At 43.4% G+C, this 25,152-nt stretch overlaps 1 protein-coding gene across 2 annotated transcripts in view; it reads right to left on the bottom strand.

Moving 5' to 3' along the window:
- The window catches only part of C8H1orf21 (chromosome 8 C1orf21 homolog), a 106,306-nt gene that overhangs the window by 63,160 nt on the left and 17,994 nt on the right, over nt 1–25,152 (bottom strand). For both annotated transcript variants that reach the window (XM_068691264.1, XM_068691263.1), the window contains exon 2: nt 3,834–4,039. In XM_068691264.1, the coding sequence (XP_068547365.1) occupies nt 3,834–3,927 (94 nt within the window). In that variant the 5' untranslated portion in view covers nt 3,928–4,039. The remainder of the gene's footprint in view (nt 1–3,833; nt 4,040–25,152) is intronic.

Genomic DNA, 25,152 nt, shown 5'->3' with positions numbered 1-25,152 from the left:
TGCAGGGCTTCTCTGCCTGCTTCTGCCCTGTGAGGAAGAGGAGGAAGTATGGAAGGACTGCAAGGATGTTCACAGCAAAGGAAGGGAAAATTGATGACACAGTAACGATGCTCTTCTGGGAAGTTCTGCGATGTGAGGAGAGGATTGTTATCCAAGCCACAGAGGGCAAAAAGCTGCATAGCAGTTACTGGTGTCCTTTCCACCCTTCCTTTCCCATGAAATCCTGTTCCATGACTTAGAGCTTACCTAAAATGAGAAGCCTGGAGACATCACCACGTACACAGTTCTGAGACTGCCTCAATGCCTTCTTTGGTTCAGACAATGAAGGATATTTCCCAGACTCCACTACACGTACAACAGACCTTGTTCTCAGCAAGAATCCATCTTTAGCTACAGCCACACAGGTCTGCTCCACTTACCCCAGCAAACATCCTCATTCTAGCTACGTCTCTTTTCCATCAGTAACAAGGTGGAACCTACTAGCCCCAGGCTATGACTAACCCCCTTCTTCTCTGACCTCTGAAACTTCCATCATATCCAACCTTGGCAGCAGGGATGGTATGGAGCAGCCACACGCTTGGCATCACTGTAGGCAGGCACCAGCAGTTCTCATTTCCTACCTGAAAAACAGCTGCAACGGCAGTGACGGCTATCTCCTTCATCCCTTGGTAGGTAGGTCTTCTTGCTATCATGAAGCCACAGTTACAGCAGTGGAGCCAAGTGAAAAAGCTCTTGAGAACTAAAGGAGACAGAGCTCACAGAAGATCACAGGAACATCTGCTTGTCAGAGCACCCACTTGTGGAAAAGGATGGTGTGTGTAAAAGCTAGAAGTTATTCCAGCTTTGTGGCTCTTGCTTTCTTTCAACCATGCGTTACAAAAATCCTTAAGTGGCAAAAACACTCCCAGCAGCCTAAGGCAAAGGTACGAGCAGAACTAGTGAGAACCAAGTCAAGTATTTTCATCTCTCTCCTCATTCAAAACAACCTACTTAATGCAAAAGCAGGGTGGAAAACACAGTCCTTACTATTGATTCCTTTTGGAACTTGTCTGCAGATGATGTTCAAAGAAGAAAGAAGAGTGCCAGTTCCATCTCAGACACGAGGCAAGCAGTGAGGGGCAACACACTGTACGTCACGTCTTTCAGGTGAGGGAAGGTAGCACCAGCACCAAGGGGCTTTTTTTGAATCCCATCCTTGCTGTTCCAAGTGCTTCAGGATTTCCTCCAGTTACAAATCATCTGAGACAAACTCCTACCACAAAACTACTTGTCTTACCAACTGACTCTAATTAATTCCATTTCTATTACCTTCTTGTTTCATCTGATTTCTCTGCCACTCACCTTGGTCTTGGTTAGTTCCACAGTTAAAATTCAATCCCTACAGGCTGTAGAGATGCTCTGCTCTTGGCCACTGGCTGGATGAGACACTTCTGTAGCTTCCAAGCAGTAAGCAAGGAAACATTCAGTAGGTCTTGGCAGCTGGCAGTGGATGGGGAAAAGCATGATGGAAGTATTGCAGTGTTCTCTACCCTTTGTTGACTCTCTGCATCCTCCCCTATATCTGGGAGCTTATTCTGCTAAGCTCCATCATCCTAGCTGCAATTACCATTCAAATCCAGCACAACTACGCTCTCTCCTTGCAGGGAGTTGGTTGTGAGAGCCTTCTGACGCAGCGCAGAGTGACTTCCTCCTTGATGACTTACAGAATAACTGCAGATGTGTTACATAGAATTCAGGTCTCACGCCAGGAAAGTTTAATAGAAAATGAAGCAGGCAGAATACTCTGGGCTGTCAGACCTACCTTGTACCACATAATGCAATCAGCCACTACAATTTACAGCACGGAAGAAGGGGGATTAGGAACAGTACTCTCTCGTTTGATAAATCTCTAGGCATTTGGCAAGTCCAGAAGACTGTTAACAAGGATGATAAATATAATCTTAAGGTGTAATTTTCTTGCCTCTATCTTCACGTCAAAAATCGTGTTCAGGAACTATGCAAGGCATGCTACACATGAAACATGCCGCTTCCAGACAGGCATCTAAGCTTCCTGGCAATCATTTATAGGTCCCAAAAGGACAGCAGTAAAGCCAGGCACCTCCAGCTCACCTTTCTCATTCACCCAGTTCCTGAGCTGGAGTCTGTCCCTCAGCAGCAAGGAAGAAACGCACCTTCTGTGCCCATTCCAGTTGTCACTCAACAAATCAACGAGTCCCAGACACCAGTGGTAAGTAAACTCTGCTAAAGGAGGATCCGTCGCTCAACTGGATTTTTAACTATCACAAACAGCGTACCTGAACTAAAACATGTACCAGAAAATAGATGACTGCAGGTAGTATTTCTGATATTGGAAGATTTCTGTAAAATAGGGAAGATTAACAGTCCTCAGAAGGATCCCAGAAAAGCTAAATGATACCACTGACACCAGTCCAGCTCTGCAAAGTGGCAATTCTTCAAAATCCCTTCAGTATTCTTGATCTTCTGCCTCCAGAAGTTACTTTAATTTTCTTGTCATTAAAGTTAGGATCTTTTGGCAGTTTAAAAATACTACTAAAAATGCGGAGACACATATTGCCAAAACTGCTCCATTGCTAAATGTTAGCTAAAAGATCAACTCAAATTCATTTCAGAAACTAAGAGAGCTTTTTGTTCATGACAGCACTTAAAGCCTGTTTTAAATAAAACTAACATACTGAACTCAGCTCCAAAACTGGCATCTTTCAGGCTCACGAAGAAGTACATGTGGGAAAATAACACGCAGTTTAGGCTTGAAGCTTCCTGAACAATTTGTTTCTCTTCAGAATAATACTTCGGGTATTCTTACTTTGGGATCAATTGCTGCAAGCCAGCCCCCAGAAAGGTTGAAAAAGTAAAATATCATTGCTTTTGAAATTAAGGGGAGGTATTTTTTGCTGCTAGATGTGTCATACCCACTTCTGCACAAACAATTGCTATAAAAAACACCAGAGAAGAGAAGTTTGGCATACTCAGTAGCAATGCACCTATTTTAAGAACAGTACCAAGTTGCTGTAGTCACAGTAAGGAGTTTTCAGATAAATATCTGGGCAGAACTAGAACTCTCATTTCTGAATAATCTTCCAGACAGTTCCTAATATTTTAAAAACTACATTACCATTTAGATCATTATCTAAAAACTATTTAGCCTGTATTGTCAGAATCTGGAGAAATTATCCTGTAGTTGGCCATACATTTTATCTACAGACAACTTTTCCTTTCCCGAAGCCTAAGTGCCTGTGATCAGACCCTGACTTGAGACCTCTGTCCACACAGTGCTGGGCAGTTTCCATGCCATGCTCCCAGCCTCGCAGTACCACCGACTCCTTCCCAGAAGGGTATTTCCAGTCTCACTGTACCTTCAAACCTTGTTTGCTACAGGATTCCAGCATTAGTGTTTTATTGCTTTACAGAACAATAGTACTAGGGAATTCTCTTTCTTACTATTTTTTTTTCACTTTGGTTTTAGTAAATGAGTCAAGCATTTTGGCACCTAATGACAAATATATACACACAGACATATATATATATAAACATAGGGGGGTTGTGCAACTGGCTGTCTTTGAACTATCCTAGTACTTGAGAAGTTAAAGACAGGGCAGTACTGTACGTCACTCAGAAGGTTAATCTGCCACTAAGGATTTCACCCCAACCTCTACTTCAGCTACCATGGCACTATCCCTAGAAGGGTCCAAGTGCATTATTATTATGATGTAGTCTAACATCTCCCTTTCTATTTTGTGAAAGGCTAAGGCTCCCAAAAATACCTTCCAGACCATTTGTGATGTTGGAAAAAGGTAAAATCCCACACCACTTACCACCAAACACATCGCCGTTCTGATAGTTTTTCCCCTTCTGAGTTTCCTCTTCATTTTGAACAGTAGAAACATGCTTGGCTGACGCACAGCCCATAGCTTCATTCAGACAGCTCCAGCTGGACTGAACCACAAATCATGTCTAGAGACGCATGCTCATTGTTTTAAAAATAATCCACCTTCCTGCGTGGTTGTCAAGAGGCTTTTACCTAAAAGACAGCATAAGAGAGAAAAATATTGAACTACACGTATTGACAACATGGAACCGCTAAATGTAGTGCTTCCAGAAAGCAAAATAATGGGGTTTGAGGAGTACGAAAGCACAGGCTGTCTCCACTCTATTACATTTTTAAAATATATTCAGTAATACCTATCAGTACTGTATGGGTGGAGTCAATCCTGAAGTCCCTTCCAGCCCTTCTCTTTAACCTGGGGCTAGAAGAAAGCAAGCTACACACAGATATGTTTCCCACCCACCCATCTATTCCCACAGAGTGCTTTTCTTGTTGTGTTTTTTTGTTTTGTTTTGTTTTGTTTTTTTGAAAGAAGGTAAGAAACTGGCAATATCTTCTTCTCCTACCCTTTTAAACAATCTACGCATTAAGCCAGATTCCTAAGAAAGTGTTTTGGTGATTAAGAGCTTCTAACTGCAAGTGTTCAGAGAAAATAACCCCCTAAATCAATTAAAGATCTTATGTTAATAGATGTGAAAGAGGAGAGCCAGCTCTATTATCTTTTTCCTATGTTATCATTACTCCACCAGATCTGTAAAAGCTCTGCCTCTCAAAAAGGCAGCAATGACCATTTTAAGACAGAATAACGCTCCCTGAAGAACCCAGATGTCACATAAAATAAAAGGGAGGAGAAAAAAAGCTAGCTTACAGCTGCTCCGACGCACCCAGTCCCTGTTCTCTGCAGCCCTCCACGCACTTGCTCTGTGTGACAGCATCCTTTTTTTCCACCCTCCCTCCCAGATGTGCCCTGAGCACAGCCTTCCCCTTCTCCCATCCTTCTCTCCTCCCTCAGCTCCCAGTGCTCAGCGGCACCCCGCTGCCATCCGTGGGAGGGAGTGAGCAGACCTGGAGCTGCCTTCCCTCCTCCAAGAAATGTATGTATTGTTTTGCCCTATAAGGTTACGTATGTTTTTTCAGCGCAAACCTAGGTTTTGCAGGAGAGGCTAGGATTAGGCTAGGGAAGCTCTCTGCTTGCTCAAGCAGTGTCCGAGGCCCTTCTCCAAGCTGCCTGCAGTCTGCTTGGCAAAGGCACAGACAGAGCCGTGGCCCTGCTGAGAGCCAGCTAGTTCTCAGTACTGCTCCACGTGTCCCCGAGCAGTCAGTGCCGGGAGCAGGCTGTCAAACTGCACTGCCACGTGTGTGCCTCCTTGGTCTGTAAACCCCCGTGTCCTGACATCCACCAGGGCGAGCAGCCGCTCAGTGACACAAACCACACGTACTGCATCACGTGGTGCTGGTTTTGGGGAGGGGATGTTCTGGGGGGGCTACGCAAGCACCAAGTGTGCAGAAAATTAAAGGGCTCAAAGCAAGCTGCAGCACCATGTAAACATCTCAGTTGCAGCAGGGATTATTCAGCTCCAGGGCTTTGCCACTGCAAAAGGGCAGATAAGGGAAAACAATGAAAAATGTTAGAAAAGGGTTCGCCTTAATCACTGATTAGTGCCCTGCGATGGCCCTGTCACCCACGATCAGTTGCTGCAGAAGGGAACAGGAGCAAAGCAGAACACGAACACCTCAGGCTAAAGCTCTTTGGGGAAGGAAGGAAGGAAGGAAAAACCATCCCCAGCCACATCTCCTGCGGTACCTTGTAGCCTTCCTAAAAATACGGCTCCGTCGGAAGGCAGGCTGTGATGGAAGAGAAGCATCACAAATACGGGAACTGAACGTTTTTATCTTTTGCATTAGCAGTGTCTGAAAAGAAATACACACAACTAACACTTGGATACTGGGCGGCAACTTCTGGTGCCAGTAAACAGGGCTAAGAAAGCTCTTCCGAAACGATCTCCCACACACATATCTAGGTGCATTGCTGGGACAAGCGTTAATACAGAGCAGCAAAATAGATGACACTGCAAAGAAAATCAGCATTAATTCTACAGAAGGGAGAAAATCCATGACGCTCCAGCTCTCTTCAGCCTTTCCTGTCCCAGCAGTGGCAAGGTTCAGGAATTGCTCCAAAATGAGGTGCTGGTCCTCACCCAGTGGGCTGCCTGCTGATCGTTTTGGCGATGCAGCACTTGAAACGGCAGCGGAATAATGTGTCCACGTGGCCTGCTCCCCCACTTCTCAAATATAATTTTCCTTTTTGTCTTCCTAAGCATTTTAGGGGCATACAGATTTCAGAATAAAAAGCGTAAGAAAACCTCCAACCATTTGCCACTCATGTTCACCACCCACCATCATTAATTATCAAGATTTGAGAGGCAATTTACAAGCTCTGATCTGCAAAACGCTAGTGAGAAAAACCTCTTCAACAGATCAAAAGTGTCTACACCACCCCCAAATAAAATGTGGCAGCTTTACTATTAACATCTTCGGTGCAGGTCAAGAGAAGATGGCTGTACCGGCTCTCAGATGCTGCATTTGGTCCCCCAAGTTTCGTCTGAGTGCTTTCAAAAGGGGAGCTCGTTATTAGGGTAGATATTGCCATTGGAAACATTAAGCAATTCCCTGATATCAGATGGAGCATGTCCGGTGTTTTGCAGTAAATGAATGTTTATTCTTCTATTACCAGAGGTGTATTTGTTTTCATCTTTGTTTTTTTTTTTTTTTTTTTTTTTTTTTTCCACTGAGATAACCAATCTTTCATCTTCTTCATGTTGCAGATACATCTACAAGCTTCTTTCTGTGCTGACCACACAGGAAATGGGGTAAAAATTTCACAGAGCCAAAGAGATCAAAGCAATGAGCTTTCTGCACCTGTGAAAAAAAAAACCCTAAGCTACACAAGAAAACCACCCTATCTTTTCCTGTAACACAGCGTAGTCCAGACAGAACCCAAGGATTTAACTTACTGCTCTTAATTATATGTACTTCTTATAAGAAATAGGTCTACTTGGCTTTCAAGTTATTTTTTCTAATCAAAGAGAGCAGCACCATCTTCTGAATTTGCATTCCACAAGGGTCATTGGAGGTTAGTACCACAGTCCCTCCACTATGATATCCCTCTTCTTCAGCTACCCCCACCCACCTGTGCCACAAACAATGGCTTTTTTATTGTTTTTCAATTGTCAAAAGACATTTTTGAGCCAAACAGAGAGAAATTTTGCCTTTGAAGTGCACCAATGGCCAAAGGGAATAAGAAAAAAAAACAAACAACACAGCTCTCTTTAAATTATTCAAGCCAGTATTGCTGGTGGATAGCAAAGCAATACTGAAAATTAAGCCATGAATTACTAAATGAGAGGGGTAAGGTTACAGGAGAACAAGGGTGGCAGATGCTGGAGCAACGCCTTGCAGAGGCAGGAAGGGAAAAATAAAAGTCAGGAAAAAAGGAAGAGGGAGTAGTGATGCTCTGTTCCTTTGAGCACACGGCCACAAAGTACTCCCTCTGCCTGCTGATATTACTAGCCATGACATTAAACCTTTTCTCCCTTCCATGAACCATTTGCCCCATGATGCAAAATTCCTGTGCTCATTCCTGCATTTTAGTATCAAACTGGAAACATGCTGTTCTGGCCAGCTGGGCAAATGCAGCGGTAATCTTGATGAAGAGAAAAAGAATGAGTGCAGTGCTGTAAAATTAATAATGCACAAGGAAACAAAGAGAAAGCACACCACATTTGTATAGCATTTTACTCAACCTGCACTAAAAATACCATCAACAAACTAACCAAACCCAGCCAGTCAGTCGGACGGAGGTGGAATTGACACTTGAAACACAATTTGCGTGCATCCTCTCTTGCAAAGCCATGCTCAGCAGAACTGGTAGCTTAACCAGTCACATTGCAAAGGACAAACAAGACGACTCTGATTTGACAGCTAAGGGATTGGGCAGAAAAGGCACATAAGCTCACTTACCTGGCTTTTCCTAGCAGGGAGGGCCTGGCTTGAATGAATGCTAATAATTAGCATCACCAGGTTATTATAAGACAGACTTTGTCCCACTGAGGCTAATATTACCACTTCTGTGTGAAAAAATAGTGGTTTTTTTGTTTGTTTGTTTGTTTTGTGTATCTTTTTTTTTTGGCAGTCAGCATTTCTCCAGTGCATAGCTTTGATGTATGAAAGCAACAAGTATTTTCTGTACAGAACAGCTCTCGACAACAGCGTGGTACTTGTGGGAGCGTTTGCTCCCCATTCAGTCTCATAAGGGCAAAGAGTAGTAGTGAGCCCCTGGGATGAGATTTCATGCACAGTAAAATAGAAACGAGAAAGGAAAGGGGAATTGCATTGCAATCTTGCTCTGAATTCATACAGGGTGGGTTCAAGTGGCAGCAACTGGAAAAGACCTGCTACCCAGGAGCAAGTCACAGGACCTACAGCTTTTGCTTTTTCTACATAAAGTTAATTTTTTCCTGTTATTTTTCAAAACCCCAAACACCTTAGGAGAAGCAACAGGAAGACTACCACCACCATTACAAAATGCAGTTCAAACATCTAAATAATTCTCCTAGAAAGAGGGGGAAAAAAATAACACACAAAATATTGAAGACACATGAGACTTTGCAAGACTATGGGCTGGCAAAATCACGCAGGAGACAGTATGTTTCTGGTGAGAAATCAAGTGTGTTGTACAGCGTATTTCACCTGTACAGCTGTTTCCTTTTCCACATCTGTCCCAGTGCTACAGCTCTCTTTACCGTAGTAGATGCTGTTACTCTCCCAGGATTTCCAAAGAATCAGGACTTTCATCCTACGTTCTTGTCCTTCACAGAAAACAAGCCCTTTTCATTAAAAGAAAGAGGACATGGAAATTAAGCTGCATTTCCCACTTCTCTGTGAGCAATTGCTACATCTGCTACAAAGACATTACAGAATCACAGTGGAGACCCTACCACAACAGAGAAAGCATTCAGGTACAGCGTTTTGCTATCAAACACATTTCAGAGCCTATTTCAGAGCTGGTGGGTTTCTGCAGTATCTCAGTCCATTACACAGTACTTCGTTCAGGTTACAGTCAGAGCTAACTGATTGAAAATCCAGTACAACACAGCTTGAGGGACCTGATTAAAGGCAACAAGACCTTTTCCATTGACAGTTGATGGCCTGAGGTCACTTTCTAAAACTCAAGTTTCAGGGAAGAAAGGTTGTTTTGTAATTTACTTCCAAAAGGGTTTCAGAAACAGCCTGCCAGTGATCTCATTCCAGCTAAGCGCGCACGTGCAATGGGAGATACTAAGCAGGACGACAGAAAAAACTTCAATTTTTATTACATGAGTTTCCTGATAACTAAGCAGCATCTCCACTGTAATGGGTAGTGTGCCCAAGTGCCTCTAAAGTATAAAGAAAACCAAGAATAAGCTCAGCTCTCCTATTTAATTTAATTTCTGTCTTCATGGCTTAAAAGCAAGATACGGTTTACTGAGCAAGATACAAGAGAAAGCCCTGAGGTATGGGAACTGTGATTTATGCGATGTTCTGTACACATCCAAGCACGGGTCTGAACATTATTTCACTTTTGAAAATTCCTCTTGCTTTGCCTAATTAAAAACAATTTAAAGATGCAACTATTACACCTCACCAATCAACCACATCATTTAGGATTAAACTTAAATAAAATGATACTATATCTGTAGCAGCAGCTGCAACAAGAATGCTTGATTTGGAAAAAAACCTTGAGGGATAGTAACCACCCAGGGAAAAAGCCACTTTGCCCTCCTGAATTCCCCCTGCCCTCTTCCCACCAGTTGCTGGGGATGCATGTCCAGCTGCACGCGTTGCTGACAAGCCTTGGTTAATGCTGCAGCGCTCTCCAGCACAGTGTCAGAGGAATCTTGCCATTAACTGGTAATGGCAGATTTGTTACTTGTATGCATTCTTGCTTTAGATAAAAAGTAGTTCCCATGGACCAGCATGCATTTTTTTAAGCACAAGGATTTCTGATTCAATTAGTTGTAACTGCACGCTTTCAGGGTCTTGCCCTCCTTTGGACCCCTTGATCTGTTGGTATCCTAACAGCTCCACAAGAAAAAGTCCCCTTAACTCAGTTAGCTGGTGTTCCAATTGGTGTTCAGTAACAGGGTGTTCCCTGAAAAATCTCTTAAAATGCATATAGAATCATTAAGGCTAGAAGAGACCTTCAAGATCATCTGGTCCAACCATCACCCTACTACCAATGTCACCCTCTAAGCACCACGTCCAACCTTTCCTTAAACACCCCCAGGGACGGTGACTCCACCACCTCCCTGGGCAACCCGTCCCAATGCCTGACTGCTCCTTCTGAGAAGAAATGTCTCCTCATTGCCAACCTGAATCTCCCCTGGCACAACTTGAGGCCATTCCCTCTAGTTCGATCACTAGATAACTGTGAGAAGAGGCCAACCCCCAGCTCCCCACACCTTCCTTTCAGGGAGCTGTGGAGAGCAATGAGGTCTCCCCTGAGCCTCCTCTTCCCCAGACTAAACAACCCCAGTTTCCTCAGCCACTCCTCACAGGACTTGTGCTCCAGGCCCTTCTCTGGACACGTTCCAGGGCCTCGATGTCCTTCTTGTAGTGAGGGGCCCAAAGCTGAACACAGCACTTGAGGGGCGGCCTCACCAGAGCTGAGTACAGGGAGACGATCACCTCCCTGCTCCTGCTGGCTGCACTATTCCTGACACAAGCCACGATGCCGCTGGCCTTCTTGGCCACCTGGGCACACTGCTGGCTCATGTTCAGGCGAGCATCAACCAACACCCCCAGATCCTTTTCCTCTGCACAGCTTTCCAGCCACTCTGCCCCAGCTTGCATCTTATTTAGGTTGCTGGCAACCTACCCTGTACTTTGGTCTGATGTTATGTTCCTGCTAATGTGACTGCTTTAAATTTCCACGTATGGGCAGCTGTCTCCTACTCAGCGCTGCTGTGCCTTTATCCCTTCACCCCCAGCCTAGGGATCTATCTATTTTACCTCAGAAAAATTGTGTTTCAAACAAATTCAATTGTTCCCATTTGAAATTTTAGGGAGAACGCCACACACAATTTTTTACTTAGTCAGGTAAACATTCTCTAGATGTTGCTTGTACTTCCTTAAACCAAAGCCCATGCAGAATACTACTTACGGAGCAGTGCTGGCTACAGAGGAGGTTTAGGAACGACTGTGCCAGCATTTACACTTTGCCCATGAATGCCAGCTTGGCAAAACACCTGTAGCCCCGAGGAGAAGGGCAGCAAGGGCAAGGACACCATATCCCTTGGAGAAAGTCTGGTTTGGGTTGGGTGTTGTAGCCCAGCAGCTTCCAACTCCTAACGCACGTCTGCTCCCAGCCACTCACGTTGTCCCCTCTTTAAGGGATGCTTGGTCCCAGCAGTGTGAGCAGAACGTCTGCCACTCCAGCCTACCAGGACATCAAGGTCACATCACGCTGCGCCCAGACTCCTCTTTGCAATGGCTCATTTTGGCTGAATTCAAAGCTATTTGCAGTCAATCCAATCAAAAGTTTTTAAAAGCAACCGATCTGGCTGCTGCTCTGAAACGCAGCCAGGCAGGATTTAGGATTAACCAGCAGCTGATGCAGAGCTGGCCTGAAACCACTTCTGTGTAAGTGTTGCAAACCCCCCAGGTCAGCAGATCTTCAGGGAAGCATCAATGCACGCATATGCCATGGCAGTGACTCCTGCACGCACACAGCAGCAACTCTGCGATTTTGATTTTTAAATAAATTAATCACTGCTATTTGCTACTGAAAACTGAAGCTGGAAGTGACTCGAGGACCAAGACCCATTCAGAGGCATTTCGAGTAATGCTCCTGACCCCCTCCGCATGGCAGAAGGGGCACAGTGCATCTAAGGAGGAGCAGCAGTAGCTGTCTGGCTGCGAGACCATGAAGTTTTCAAAGGCAGGGAGCTGAATTGCTGGCATGATTCCTGCAGTTGTGAAAGGTATATAACAGAGCATGAACAAATTAGAGGAAATAATCCTGAAAGCAAACGGCGAATGAAGTGTTCTCCCACGCCCCCTCACACTCACCCGGCCACACATTTGAGCTCTTAGAGTGATTTTTCTGCCAAACTTGTGTATGAATAGGAAGGAAAAAAAACAGCTGAAAACATTAGAGCCTCACAGGAGTTGAAGCAAGAAGAGAAAGTCATACAGACTGTACGACATCATACATTCTGCTGACCTGCAGGAGCAGAGAAGTGTGTAATAAATTATTGAACAAGGTTCCCAATACTATAAATGCAATCAGTAGGAACGGACGCGTAAGAGAGTTTTTTGTATGAATTGAGCTGTCAGAACAATACAGGACTGTAACACTAGTGGATAACCCATGCCAAAATATTGCAGCGGGTTACACCTGAGAGCACTGAAGGTCTGAAGAGTGCCAGAAAGCACTCACCCAGGCAGAGAAAGTTGATGGGAAGAAAACGCAAAGCAGTGCCTTCCGTTCACATCCAAGACATGGGGAAATCTCACCTGCTGCCCCTCTTTCTCCATCTCGACACCACAAGGACAACCCTGATTCAGGAATATTTTCGGATTTCTTCTGCCACCCTCCTGGCAGGCATCCCTTCTCACGGGGCTTTTCGTTTGGCCCATACTGAGCTTTGCTTCCAATTCCTTTATTATACAAATGCTCAACTACTGCTCCTCTTCCAACTCAATGGCCAATGCATCAGGACCTGCAGGACATTAGTTATTATACACTGCAGCCACCATGAGGAACGTGTGCTCTCCACATGAGTCCCAAAGAACTTCTTACACTGCCTTAGCAGATGTCAACTTCACAAAAAGGATTTTGACTTAGTGTTGATACTGGTGCAGAAACTGCAGAAAACTGTTGCATTTAAACAGTGCTTGGACTCAAAAGCATAGCGTTGCTTTGGGATTATTTTGATATCCGCTCTAAAAGGGTGCTGTATAGCCCTACCTAAAGCTGTCTTACCTTCCTTAGGGACTCATCTCAAAGCATGTAGCCCTGGCAACTTTACTATGTTGCAGAAGTCATGTCATGTTGGTTAAATTTCATTTATATCTTTGCTCATTCTTCCTTTTGTTGTTATTTCCCTCTTTATGCCCAGAAAGGATTAAGGGCAATCACTCAGCAGGCTGATTCTCCTCCACTCTCACCGTGCTCAGTGGGTTTCAGTGCAGGACCACATTGTGGGGCCAGGCTCTGCAGCTCCCCACCACAGTGAAACTTCAAAGCAGCTGGAGCCAGCGTTAAAATGTAGCCAACCAACAGCTGTAAAATGTTAAGCTCATTGGTCCTTTACTCCTCCACTTAGCTTTTTTTGCACATGAAAATAGCAGCTGCTTTCCTGGGAATAAATCCTGCAATATCTTTATAGTCTTCCTCTCTCCCTTCTAGCTTCCTGGGTGAGAAGGATTTCTTTTTAAAATTAGAAAAAGAAACAAGCTTGTGAATTCTCACAGCAGGCAGGCTCTCTTAGATATGCTTTCATTATGTTAGGAAAGCAATTTTGAGTCTAAATTCAAAATGCATTGAATTTGGATATTTTATTTTATAAGACAAGTGGCAGTGGGATGGGAGAAGGGTGGGGGGAGGGAATTCAAACTACTGCCCCCTGCTCCGCTGCTCCAACAGCGGATCATGCACCTTCCTGACAAGCAAATGAACATGGATGGTCACGGCTGAGCAAGGAGCTTGCAACTGGAAGTTAATTTGATGCCATTTGCAAGAAACACCATATAACTGAGTCTAGTTTCCTAGTGTGGCATTAACTTCTGGCAGATCCTGTCCTCAAAACAAGGGAATTGTAAATGCTGGCGTCATTTATAGTACCTGTAAATTATACAATGCCAGACAACCCATAAACAGTCTCATGAAAATCAGCTTCAAGAGCGATGTGCACCAATCACCATAAAGTCTTCAGTCAGTGTTACTGTATTTTTCCATCACCACATTACATGCGTATTCTGAGCAGCTGAATTGCAATAATGTAGGTGAGCACTTCCAATTGTTATTTTAAACAGACTAATTCAAAGTGCCTACTGCAGAAGTGTCATTAGGATAGACAACAGAAAATCCCAGAAGCTAACAAACAAGATTCTTCTCTTTTCACCTTGTTTATCTTCAATCATGCTTTTGATGATTAGGAAATTATATAAAGAATAGCCACTGCTTTGTCATGTACAGTGAATCATCCAGCATGTGCTGGCTGCTCATAAATAAACCCTACTTCATCACAGTGAAATTCAGATCTTTGAAACTTGAAAGACTAAATCCAGAACATCAACACGAGGGCTAAAAAAGAGCAGGGATGGACACAGTATTTGTTTCATCGAGGTTTGGTGAAGGATGACCTGGAGAGAGGTGCCATTCTGCACACAAAGGGCTGCTGTGAGCACACAGCTGCATCTTACCCTACAGCGGGATGAGAAGATATCAGCACCACTGAACAAAGTGTGGAGCATCCTCCCAAAGACCATCGTCTGGTTGTAAGATTAACGCTATATGGATAAAAATCAACTCTGGAATTGACAGGGTATCTATTTTTCATCCCTTTGCTAAAAGGGAAGCAGCCTCAATGTACAGGCTTCAAAAATATGCTGTAAAGCATAAAACCAAAAAAGGTTACCATGTTCTGCCTGGAAATTTCAGCTTCCTTCCTAATAAATACTGTACCATAAAATGATACTCCCTCACCACGTTCTTTTGTCATGCAATAAACATTAGGCTTTCCCATTTATGACACGGCCATCCCCATTCCCATCAGAATTCCCCTGTAACACCGGCCAGCCTGGGATCACTGCACACAGCACCTGCATGGTCCGACCAGAGCCGCCTGGCTGGAAACCACACACACACGCTGCTGGAAAAGCAGCTTTCCTGTCAGCCAGCACCTCTGGCCAAACTGGAACATCTTCTAAGTACGTGAAAGAACTTTGGTTAGAGCAATATACATTTTACATGTGTGTATTTTCAGTATAAAACAAGATAACTTCAACTTCGCGTAAGCTTATCAGCAACGCTGACTGCTGCTAAGGCCATCAAGGGTGCCCCTCATCAAGGACACCCCCCACCGCCCCCCGCCAAGGTAAGAGATTTGTGTAAGAGATTGTACCGAAATGTACACCATTCTGGTCCGGAATCGGAAGGCTTTGTGTCACCAATGCCACCCTGGCCCCCGTAGTGGCAACTGCATGTGGCAAGGCAATGGAAAGGCTGACAGCTTGCTGGGACAGAAGAGACCCGAAAGCAGAGGGGAAGGAGAGAAACGTCACCACACCAGTCAGAGAGGTGCAGAAGGTGCTAAGCAGCTCTGTTATTCCCCCAACTGAGCTGGGTGAAAGAAATTGAAAGTATATGGGCAAAGGGATTATACAAACATTATGTGTACTTATACATTGCAAACTTCTTACACAAAGCAGCCACTTGGAGTTCATTAACCCAATGCCAACAGCTGCCCCAACCTCACTGAAACGCATTTCTGAGCCAGTACCAGGGATCTAACTATAAATACTGCCAAGATACCCCAACAGGGACAACAACTCCTCAGGTGCTTGCTAGCCGGTACTTGCTAGAACAGAAGCTGAAACCCTACCAGCTTGGCTTCTCTTCTCTTTTTAGGCAATACAAGAATCTTACACAGACATCTGAATTTGAAGAACAGGTGATAACATTATACTAAAATGGGATGCGAGGAGCGATGTGGATTCACCGCAGGGTTTAAGGCTGACTTAACATATTCAGTTTGGACAATCCACCTGTGTGCACAGATCCCCAAGAGAGACTCAATAAAACAAGGGTTTACTTGATTCAAATATGCATTTTTGCAGCTGGACTAGTAAAAAGTAACCCATTTTTCTTATTATTTGACATAGGAGATCAATATGCCCGTGGCCAAAGCATTTCTATCTCTAACATAACTGATAAAAGTCTAATGGAGCATTAACCTTCATTTAAGGTTACTTAAGTGCCTCGTTAGAGAAAAAGGATCTGATTTTGTGCAAGCCTACAGTCAGGTTCACGGAAGGACATTTCTATGTCCTTCCACAAAATGGATCTTCTACTTGTTTATCTTTTTTTAATTACTTCAGAGCACAGCAGCCCTTTTCACGAGGAAGGGTGCAGGTAATCTAATTTTTACGTTCAGCTCGTGCTAAAATGCAGCACTTTTGTGCTGGCTCTCGCCTCTTCCGGGAGGCCTGAGGCCTGCGGCTGGCATTCCCTGCGAGCGGCCACACACCCCTGCGGAATATCAATGAAAAGGGACGACACATCTGGGAACCCGGACAAGGGACTCCGAAACACACCAGCAGCTTGCAGGCAGGAACCTCGCTTTCAAAAGGAACAAATCCCATTTGTTCAAAAGGAACAAATCCCAAACTGAGCACACAAAAATAAATTCACTGCCCCAATAACTTCTCACCCGCTGTGCAGCTGGTAGCTAATGGGGATATTACAGGCAGTACGATCTGGGCTCAGCACTCAAGATGCATAGCTTGTCTCTGCTGTTTTCCAGACCTCAAGTATGCAAGAACATTCAATCTTTGAGTTATTCAAAATTTACCAGACAAAAATACTCAATTTTCCATCCAAGCCAGCTAAAGGGAGGAGTGGCAAATGCTCAGACATGATCTTGAAAATTACAGCTCAATCCACCTTACAAACTGTTTGAAATCAGAATTAATGAAAGTTCTTCAAAAGAGCCAGAGAAACATACTGAATCGAAAAGATTTAACATGGCTTCAGTCACTGGAGTTAATGCATTTGCTGTCTTTGTCCAGGCGAAGAAAAAAATCACTGTTACATGAACGCCCCAGAGGCAGTGACAGTATCTCAGAGGGGCAATGCTACAGGAGCCTGGAGAGGCAGCTTGGAAGGCACCCTAAAAAGCCATCCAGCCTGCTGTGATGGTGAAAAGAGGGCAAATTTACCCTCAGCAGGTTTCTGGAAATGCCAGCAGAAGGAAATGGTTCCTCCAGGGATGCATCAGAGCCAGAGCCTGAGGAGAGCTGAGTGCTCCTAGAGCCCATCTTCCTTCATTTACTCCCCACTAACCTCCCTCAACCTAGTACTAAAAAAATTCAGTACTGAAGAAACCCACCCAAACCCCCATCAGTGCCCTTTATTACGCAGAGACACGAGCTAAATCACACCTCCAGAAGAGAGCAGCCAGGGAAGAGCCCTACACAATGGGTGGCACCAAATGATGCAAGTTAATCAAGACTGGAGGAAAGCGACAAACCCCAAAGTGCCAGAGAAAAGCCAGACAATTAAGCTGACGGTGGAATAAACTTATCTTGACAAGCGCAAGGTAACCCAGATTAGAAGGAATAATGCACAACTGCAACCCGGGCTCCACCGCAGACAGCTCAGCAACAACGTACAGTTGGGATTAAGCAAGCAAAATGCTGCAAAAGTGTGACAGAAAATAATACCCAAAGGCATGGCGAATCCATAATATTTTATTTCTTGCCTTCACCTCGTTACTTCCCACAGGAAGTTCTGTATACCGAAGGGAAAAAAAAAAAAACAAAAAACAATAACAAATCAAAACAGCAGAAAGATTCATCTGTGTGATTTGTATTGCAAGAAGAGAGTGAGGGGGGTGTAACAGACACACACATTTTTTAGTGATTAGGCTTGTATCTCATAATCATCCTCACACACATTTTGTTTACACACATGAACAGCCAGCCAGTTTTACCACTGGAAGGCTTCACCCCAATGCACTGCCATTCAGATCTCACAGTTTCTGAACTCTTCAAGGCACAGCACCGTTTTGGAGCAAGTTTCAGTCGATGTGAGACATCTGGAAGAGCTGTCATGATGCACCTTAATAACATGCATGAGTGCTCCCGCACACTGTTCTGACCTGTTGTATAAGCCCTGATTAAAGCCCCAAAACACCTCGCTGCCATGCACAGCGCCTACCTCTGAGCTATTCCCCAAGCTCCACAGGCTGGAGCAACCCAGCTGGATGAATCCTTCATGTTTAGCATGAGAAACTCCATGTGCACCATCGAATTTATTCCTTCAAAGAGGGGAGAATTTTGTACTCCTCAACAGTAATGCAGGGGCTTATGCTACCAGGCAGCTCCTCTCCACCACCCATTCGTTAAGTGTTTATCTCGAAGCTAAGCTTCCCATTCCATGAGATGCCCTGTTAGTAGGCATTTTCCCTGTAAACAAGCATCACGTTGTGGATGAGGATGCTCAGTGAAAGCAACGCAGCAAGGCAACACCACTGCTTGTGCAGCACACCAACACGTGTTGGTGTTCTCATCTACACCCTTCCCTCTGACGTGAACCTCCGTGTGTGCGTGCATCTCTTACAGAGCCAAACAAAATATTCCAAAGGCACAAGAACCCATCTTTGTATTTCAAGAACGAGACTCCTCAAAACGCCTGTCCTCACCTCATTTCCTCCTCCTGTTGTGGTGCCAGACTCTCCCAGTTCAACCAGGCTGGGAAGAAATATCCCCAAACAGCAAGACGGAATTTCAGCACTGATGCAAGCTTTAAAAACACTTTTCTGTTAATTTCCGTATAAAAAAAATGCAACAACCTTGAAAATTATTTCTTATGATTATAAAAAGCTACTTGTATTTATTACCCTTAACTTCACCTTCAAGTGACCTTGATTAAATGTTAATCCAAATGAGACCACTCTCAATAATAATACTGTAAGGCACTTTGAAATTCAAGCAAGCAGCCTACTCTACTATTCCACAGTTTTCCTCTCAGGATGTGTGAATAGGTGTCAAACTGTCTAATCCAAAGTGACTCAGGATAAATTTTCAGTAAATCCAGGACACTTCATTTTTGATAGGAACAACCCAAGCCTTTGGATTTATGTAAATTCTTGATGCCAGGCAACAGCCAGCAGCCTCTGCCAAGTTTTGTTCTGATGTTTGGGGTTAAGAGGAAAGGAAATCACAGCAAAATTCCAGATGCACAATGAGAAGCAAAGAAATAGCTGTACCCTGCTCGGGTTATGCTTGCAACACTGTTTTCAAACATCAAATTAAACATATAAAGCATTGTTAATATATTTAACAGGCTGTGTGAGTATCAGATTCAAGCGACAAGACATGTCTTGCAACAGGGCAAGTATCTTTGGCTGCAACTAATAACAATACAGGTTTTAATTAAAACACAGTTGTCCAGGAGCATCAGTTGGGTATCTGCTACAAAGAGCACTATTTTTAGCTTGGAAAGTTTTTCATTAAAAGCTAAGCATTTGTTATGCACTGACAATATGCTCATTATGCAAAGCAGAACTTTTCACACTGAACACTATTAAGGAGTTTAAAGGAAGAGATGAGCACAAAGTATACATGCTGAGAAACTTATAGTAAAGAACTATTTTACAGACATTTTCAGTTACTATTAATATCTTTACATAATTGTAGGCTTCTACTGTTACAGCCTCACATTACAATGGGTGGAAAAAACATAAATTAAAAAAAAATGTGCCCACGCCATTCATAAATATTATCTACCCTGTTCCCTGCAGAAAATAAACCACCAAGCAATTACCTCAAGCCAAACAGTGGGAGAGCTGTTCCACTTGAAATCATAAAGAAGGCATTACAAGTTTTTGCCTGTTTATTTTTACCACCACTTTAAATGTTGCTGTTATCTGCTTAGCAGAATCTGGTTCTTTTGCTTTAGAGAATAACAGAATGAGCGGAGTCTGATGGGAAGCATTCGCATGGCTTCTCGCTGCGGGTTAAGCTGTCTGTCACAGAGCACTTGTATATTTCACAACCTTGAGTTTCTTTGCCAAGCACCTCTGGTCCCTACCAGGGACAGCCCTTCTGAAAGACGCTCATTAGCAAAGCAGCATTCATCAAGGACCTTCGTGGCTCCTACCTGCAGATGGGGAACTGCAGCTGCTCAGACATTAACAGCCTACTGGGAGCAGATTAATTACAAAACTGGGTTTTAACAACCGCCAATGTACCTTGTCTTGTTTCACCAAGTACAATACCAACTACTTTCTAACAATCCCACCGACTCGGGGCCATACAGCTGAGAACACCGCTGGCAGTCAATGAGATAAATCTAACCCCAACTCCTGTGCCTGTCCTGCCTCAGTGGAGCACAAGAGGTCAGCCTGGGCAGCAGATACACACAGATAGTGTCAGCTTACAGAATACTTATCTGATATTCTTCTAAATACCACCATCCTTTATTGCTTCTTATTTTGCATACGATTTTCTTCCTTGCACAGGAAAATCCCCTTCTTGGGGTTTCAGCAGCCTTTCCCACCGTAGCCAATGGTCCTCCTCAAAACCTCCTTGTAGAAAGGTGCCTCACGGAGACCAACCACACTCAGCATGGGTTAGAACATGGTAGACTTTTCCCATAAAATGTTATACCATGTAAAAGTCATCTCACTTCCTTTCTTGATCAAAACGGAAAAAGATGGGTTTGATACAAGCCAGCTCTAGTGCTGCTTATACAGCCAATCCCATGCCTACCCCTTCCCTCTTCTAACACAGCACGGGCAAGAGGGCAACTCTGTGAGGACCTAAGGATTCCCCTTAGAGAGATTTCTACTATATCAGCCAGAAATACTGTAAATATTTCACTGAAGGTGAAGAAAAACATTGCCTTCATCAGAGAGCTTCCAATCCAACTTGTGATGCGAGACATGTTTTCCTGCAGTGCCACCCGCCCATTTGACCAGCGCAGACCCCTATAAATGCTGCCTCATAAATCCTCCACGTTAATGAAGCTGCTTCAAAGCTTAGCTCGCTTTGCAGGTGACAGCCTGGGTCATCAAACAGATGGGCTTTTATCTCCTTCGGCAACTAAATAACGAAAGGACCCTGCTCGGGTTCAAGAGCAAGGTTCAGACCAAGAGTTTACGCAAACCAGTGTGGAGCAAGCAGGGTTGGAGCAGCACACCCCTCTGTAACATCGCTTCTACCCAAACATGGTTCTTCTGGGCAGCCTTAACAGTCCCCAAATTTGCCATGCAAAAATGGAAATCTCCACTAATCCCATGGATCAAAAAGAGGCTTAAAGCTTTAGGGATTTGGCTCTCCTATGACTGATTTTCTTACAGGATTGTGTATATGTGAGACCTTTTTGCTTATCACTTTTTTTAAATGGCATTTTAAAACTTAGTTCACCAGGTTTATCCTTTAAAGTGGCACTATGTGAAGTGTGATGTTTTCATACAAATTAACTCATTAGCAATTGCACAGAAGGGTAAAGAAAAACTTGCTTTTTTTTCATTGTATAGGAGGGCTCATTTTTAAGGAGCAGCTGATTTTCTGCCAAGCAGCAGCTGGTAGTAGGAATTCTTCAGGGAAAGTATCATGTCCCAGTCAGCTTGTAAAATCCCAACTATTCTTGAAGGTGAGCAAAGAGGTGAGGAGCAATAGTTAGAGGTGTTAGACTAAGTAAAACACAGTTTAACATAGCATCTTCAAAAATGATACCTACCAGGCATTCCAGGACAGTTTATTCACCATGCTTTATAAATAACCGGACAGGAGCCAGAAAGCACAACATAATTTAGGATTCCCCTTATTTCAATTACCAGGAATATAATAAGCAAGGCAGTTAGTAAGAAAATAGTTCTACTGAAAATAATGATTTCAGAGAACACAGAGACAGAGCTGTGAATCTGCAAAGACACTAGCCTGCCCCCACAAACATGTATAATTGTATATGAGGTGCACAGAAGAATTTTTCAGCGTATTATCCACTTTCTAAAATAGTTTGTATTTCAGAAAAAATAAAATTAAATTAAAAATCCCCCCCCCCAAACAGCTGTAAAGTCTAAACAGACAGCCAGAGGCACTGAAGTTAGGAAAAGCAAACATACCAGGAAGAGAGACCAAAGAATAAAAGCTCTGCATAGGCAATGGCAAATTGAAATTGCAAATTGAAAGAGTCCTGAAATTCCTGCAGCCATCTCAAGGGCCAGGGCAGGAGCCCATTCAGGCTCCGCAACGGCCGCATTTGGATTCCACGCACAAGCCCGGCGCACTCGCTGCGAGCAGTAATGGCGCTTGGTGAACAAAAAGGCAGGGAGTGAAATGCTACCAAATTCCTAACTTTTTTATTTTATTTTATCATTCTGGGGTTTAGTATTTCCTCATCCCAAACGCTTGCAGAAGCACAAGACTCAGACTAACTTGAAAATGGAGGTCTTGAAGTACCAAAGATTACAAAATTCAGAAAACTGGATAATAACGATGAAGATTAACCAATTTAATAGCTTCTTTGATGTTTATTTGGCAAAGGAAACTGTAAGAAATGCAAAGCAAAACAGAATCACCTTCATTTTTTCAAGCTTCTTTAAAAAAAAAAAAAAAAAAAAAAAGGAAAAACAAGCTATGGTCTAGACTATGTAAGCACCCATTACTGTACTTTCATTTACCTGATCAAGGATTACCTTAGTTTTCTGCCTCAGACCAAACTTTCCTATATGAGTGAATGCCTATTCAAAAAATCCTAAAACCTTTACACCCTTTTCAGCATCCTCCCTTAGCATTATAGCCTGCAGGGCTGCCTTTTTGATAGATATGTTTTAATTCTTACAAGTCAACCAAATTGCTCACTGAAGTGGCATTCCCTTTGGAGAATGTTCAGATGAACTCTTCTTTAAAGTTAAAAAAAAATAAAAATAACACATCTGCCTGAACAAGCACTTGAGTTTCTGTTACAACAGGGCATCCCTCAGTATTTACAGGGAGCATATTCCCATGCATTTCAGTTCAATGCTAGGGAAACATCAGACCTCTGAAATGAAGGTTAAGCATTTTTGAAATATTGAAATACAAAAACAGCATACGAAGGTATTTAGGGGACCACTCGTATCATTAATGTCAATAGTGCATTTATATGTTTTCTAGAAGTACAGAATTCAGTGATGCAAAATGATCATAGGCTACAATATCTAAATGAGGAAAACAAAACCTTATCTCTACAGTCTGCCTCTTCCTATCAGAAGCAACTACAAAGCCATGGATCAGGAAAACCACAGCCAAGGCTGTTGGGAAAGGCAGCACAGGACAGGGAAAAGAAGGAAAGCACCCAACAATGGGGAAACAGGGCGGGAACAGAAAGGTAGCAGAATTTAGCAGAGCAGAATAACCTGAACACAAGCAAAGGAAAAAAATGGAAAAAAAAAATAGCCAATAAACCAATTATTACTGCTTTGGTAGGCTTTCAATCCCATCAAACAAACAAACACCCTCTCCTTCCATGCGCATGTGCATACATTTTATTTATAAGCAAGGGAAGAGCGACTCTTCCTTATACACCCCCCCCCACACACACACAGTCCTTGCTGGCAGCCTTCACATTCAGCCAGTCATAAAAAGCAGCACCTTGTGCAATTCAGATGCCCTGGCAATATGAGATTTCCTTGCAGTACTACAGGCTGCTATCTGAAGAGCACTTTCAGACAGGTCAATGATATCTGAAATTAAGCAAGTGCTTTCTCGAGCCTCGACGGGGATGCATAGGTTCACACACCACATTTCACAGGGCTCAGTCCCAGGAGGACAGGCAAGGCACCTGTACGATTATTAAGAAATCAGCTGTGGTTTTCAGCCTTTTAATACTGTGAAAGCTGCATTCACAAACATCCACAGAAACAAGACCTCTGGTGTTTGCTTAATTCTTGTATCTTAAAGGAAGAGATTCAGATGACAGCAGAAGAAAAGCAAATGATAGTGGGAAGCAAGAATTTCTTGTGGAATAATTCAAATGTTGAAGTGTTAATTAAATATGCAAAGTGCTTACAGAAGAAGCAACAGACAGACAAAAAACAAATGCTGTAATCTGTTGTAAACAGTGTGAACACAGAGAATAACTACATCTACCTTTCAAACTGGGATTTGACTTTCTAATCCCTTGCCTACAGATCTTGTACTCACCTCTTTCTTAAACACATGTTCTGCGAGGAATGTCTCTGCAAGATTAAGACTAGAAGTAAATATTTCAGTGTTTAGAAAAGAAAAGGGAAAAATTGTTTGTTGTTCAAGTTTTCTTGAAGCCCTCAGAACAAAGAAACAGCTTCTGCTGCTGTTTAATACACAGGATTTACCGGCACGTAAGTAAACAGTGCTGCTTGTTACCAAACAGGCAGCAGAAAGCTCTGACAAGCTCAGTACAATTCTAGTCACAAATCACAGGGTTTCAAATGAGACAGGCAAAAGAACGAGCTGAATGGTTTAAAGCAGTGTGGGCAGGAGAGGAGAGATAGCTGCCTGCAATTTCATTATTACTTAAGTATCTGTAGTACGTAGGAGTAGCATGGAAAAGATTCCCACTGTGCTGGACACTGCAAACAGAGCAAGAGCAGCCTCCTCCAAAAAGCCTGTGTTTAAGTGTAAGATAGAAGACAAACATTAGCACAAAGTCAAACAGAAGACAAATTAAAATTCCTATTGAAAATCATTTTGCTTTGGTTGAACCCACCAGAAAACTAAAAATAAATAAATGAAAATAAAGCTTAACAATAAACATTACTATTGCTATCATCCAGTCCTTACAAAACGCTGCTCATGGCAGGCACTGAGGCTGTTTTCCAGAAGATGGAGAGCACTACACATCCCACTTTGCATCCAGGCATGCCGACAACAACCTGTAACTGCACCAGGCCTGTGAGTGCAGCAGGTTCCAGATTAAAATAGACCGAGCTTCAGTCCCAGCACGCAATGAATTACTCTGGGCTCAGAAGATGGATGTATAAACCCTGACCCAGCAGCCCAAGCTCTGTGCAGCATGCCTGCAGAGCTGGAGACATCCTGCCATAAGAGGCAAAGCTGCTGCTCACTATGCTGGATCCCAGCACAAGCACCTTTGTGGGGCCAAGGGGAGAGGCAATGAACAGTGAGGGAGATGCAAAAAGATCAGAATAAATCCTCTATGCACAAACTGACACAGGCAGACACGCGGTGATTGACACTGCACACCATAAACGCTACTGGTGAGAGTCCAGACAGGTTTTCAGTATGTAAATATCAAATTGCATGAAACATGCTGGAGGGGATGTGCTGCAACCTCTAATTCCGAGACTCTAATAAAAGTGAGGCTCAGATACCCTCCCTGGCTCCTTCCCCAAATAGATTCTGCTGATTTGCCTAACCAGACAGAGCAGATAAACCCAGTGGCTTATAATAACTTTTGAAGTCATTTTAAGTTATTATTTATTCAATTCTCAGGTAAAGAGAGATTTTTTTTTCCTAAATTAAAAGCAGGCAAGGGAGAAAAGAGTCCCCTT

Source organism: Anas acuta, chromosome 8 (genome assembly GCF_963932015.1).
Source record: "Anas acuta chromosome 8, bAnaAcu1.1, whole genome shotgun sequence".
Lineage (NCBI taxonomy): Eukaryota > Metazoa > Chordata > Aves > Anseriformes > Anatidae > Anas > Anas acuta.
This window is presented reverse-complemented; position numbering and strand designations above follow the sequence as displayed.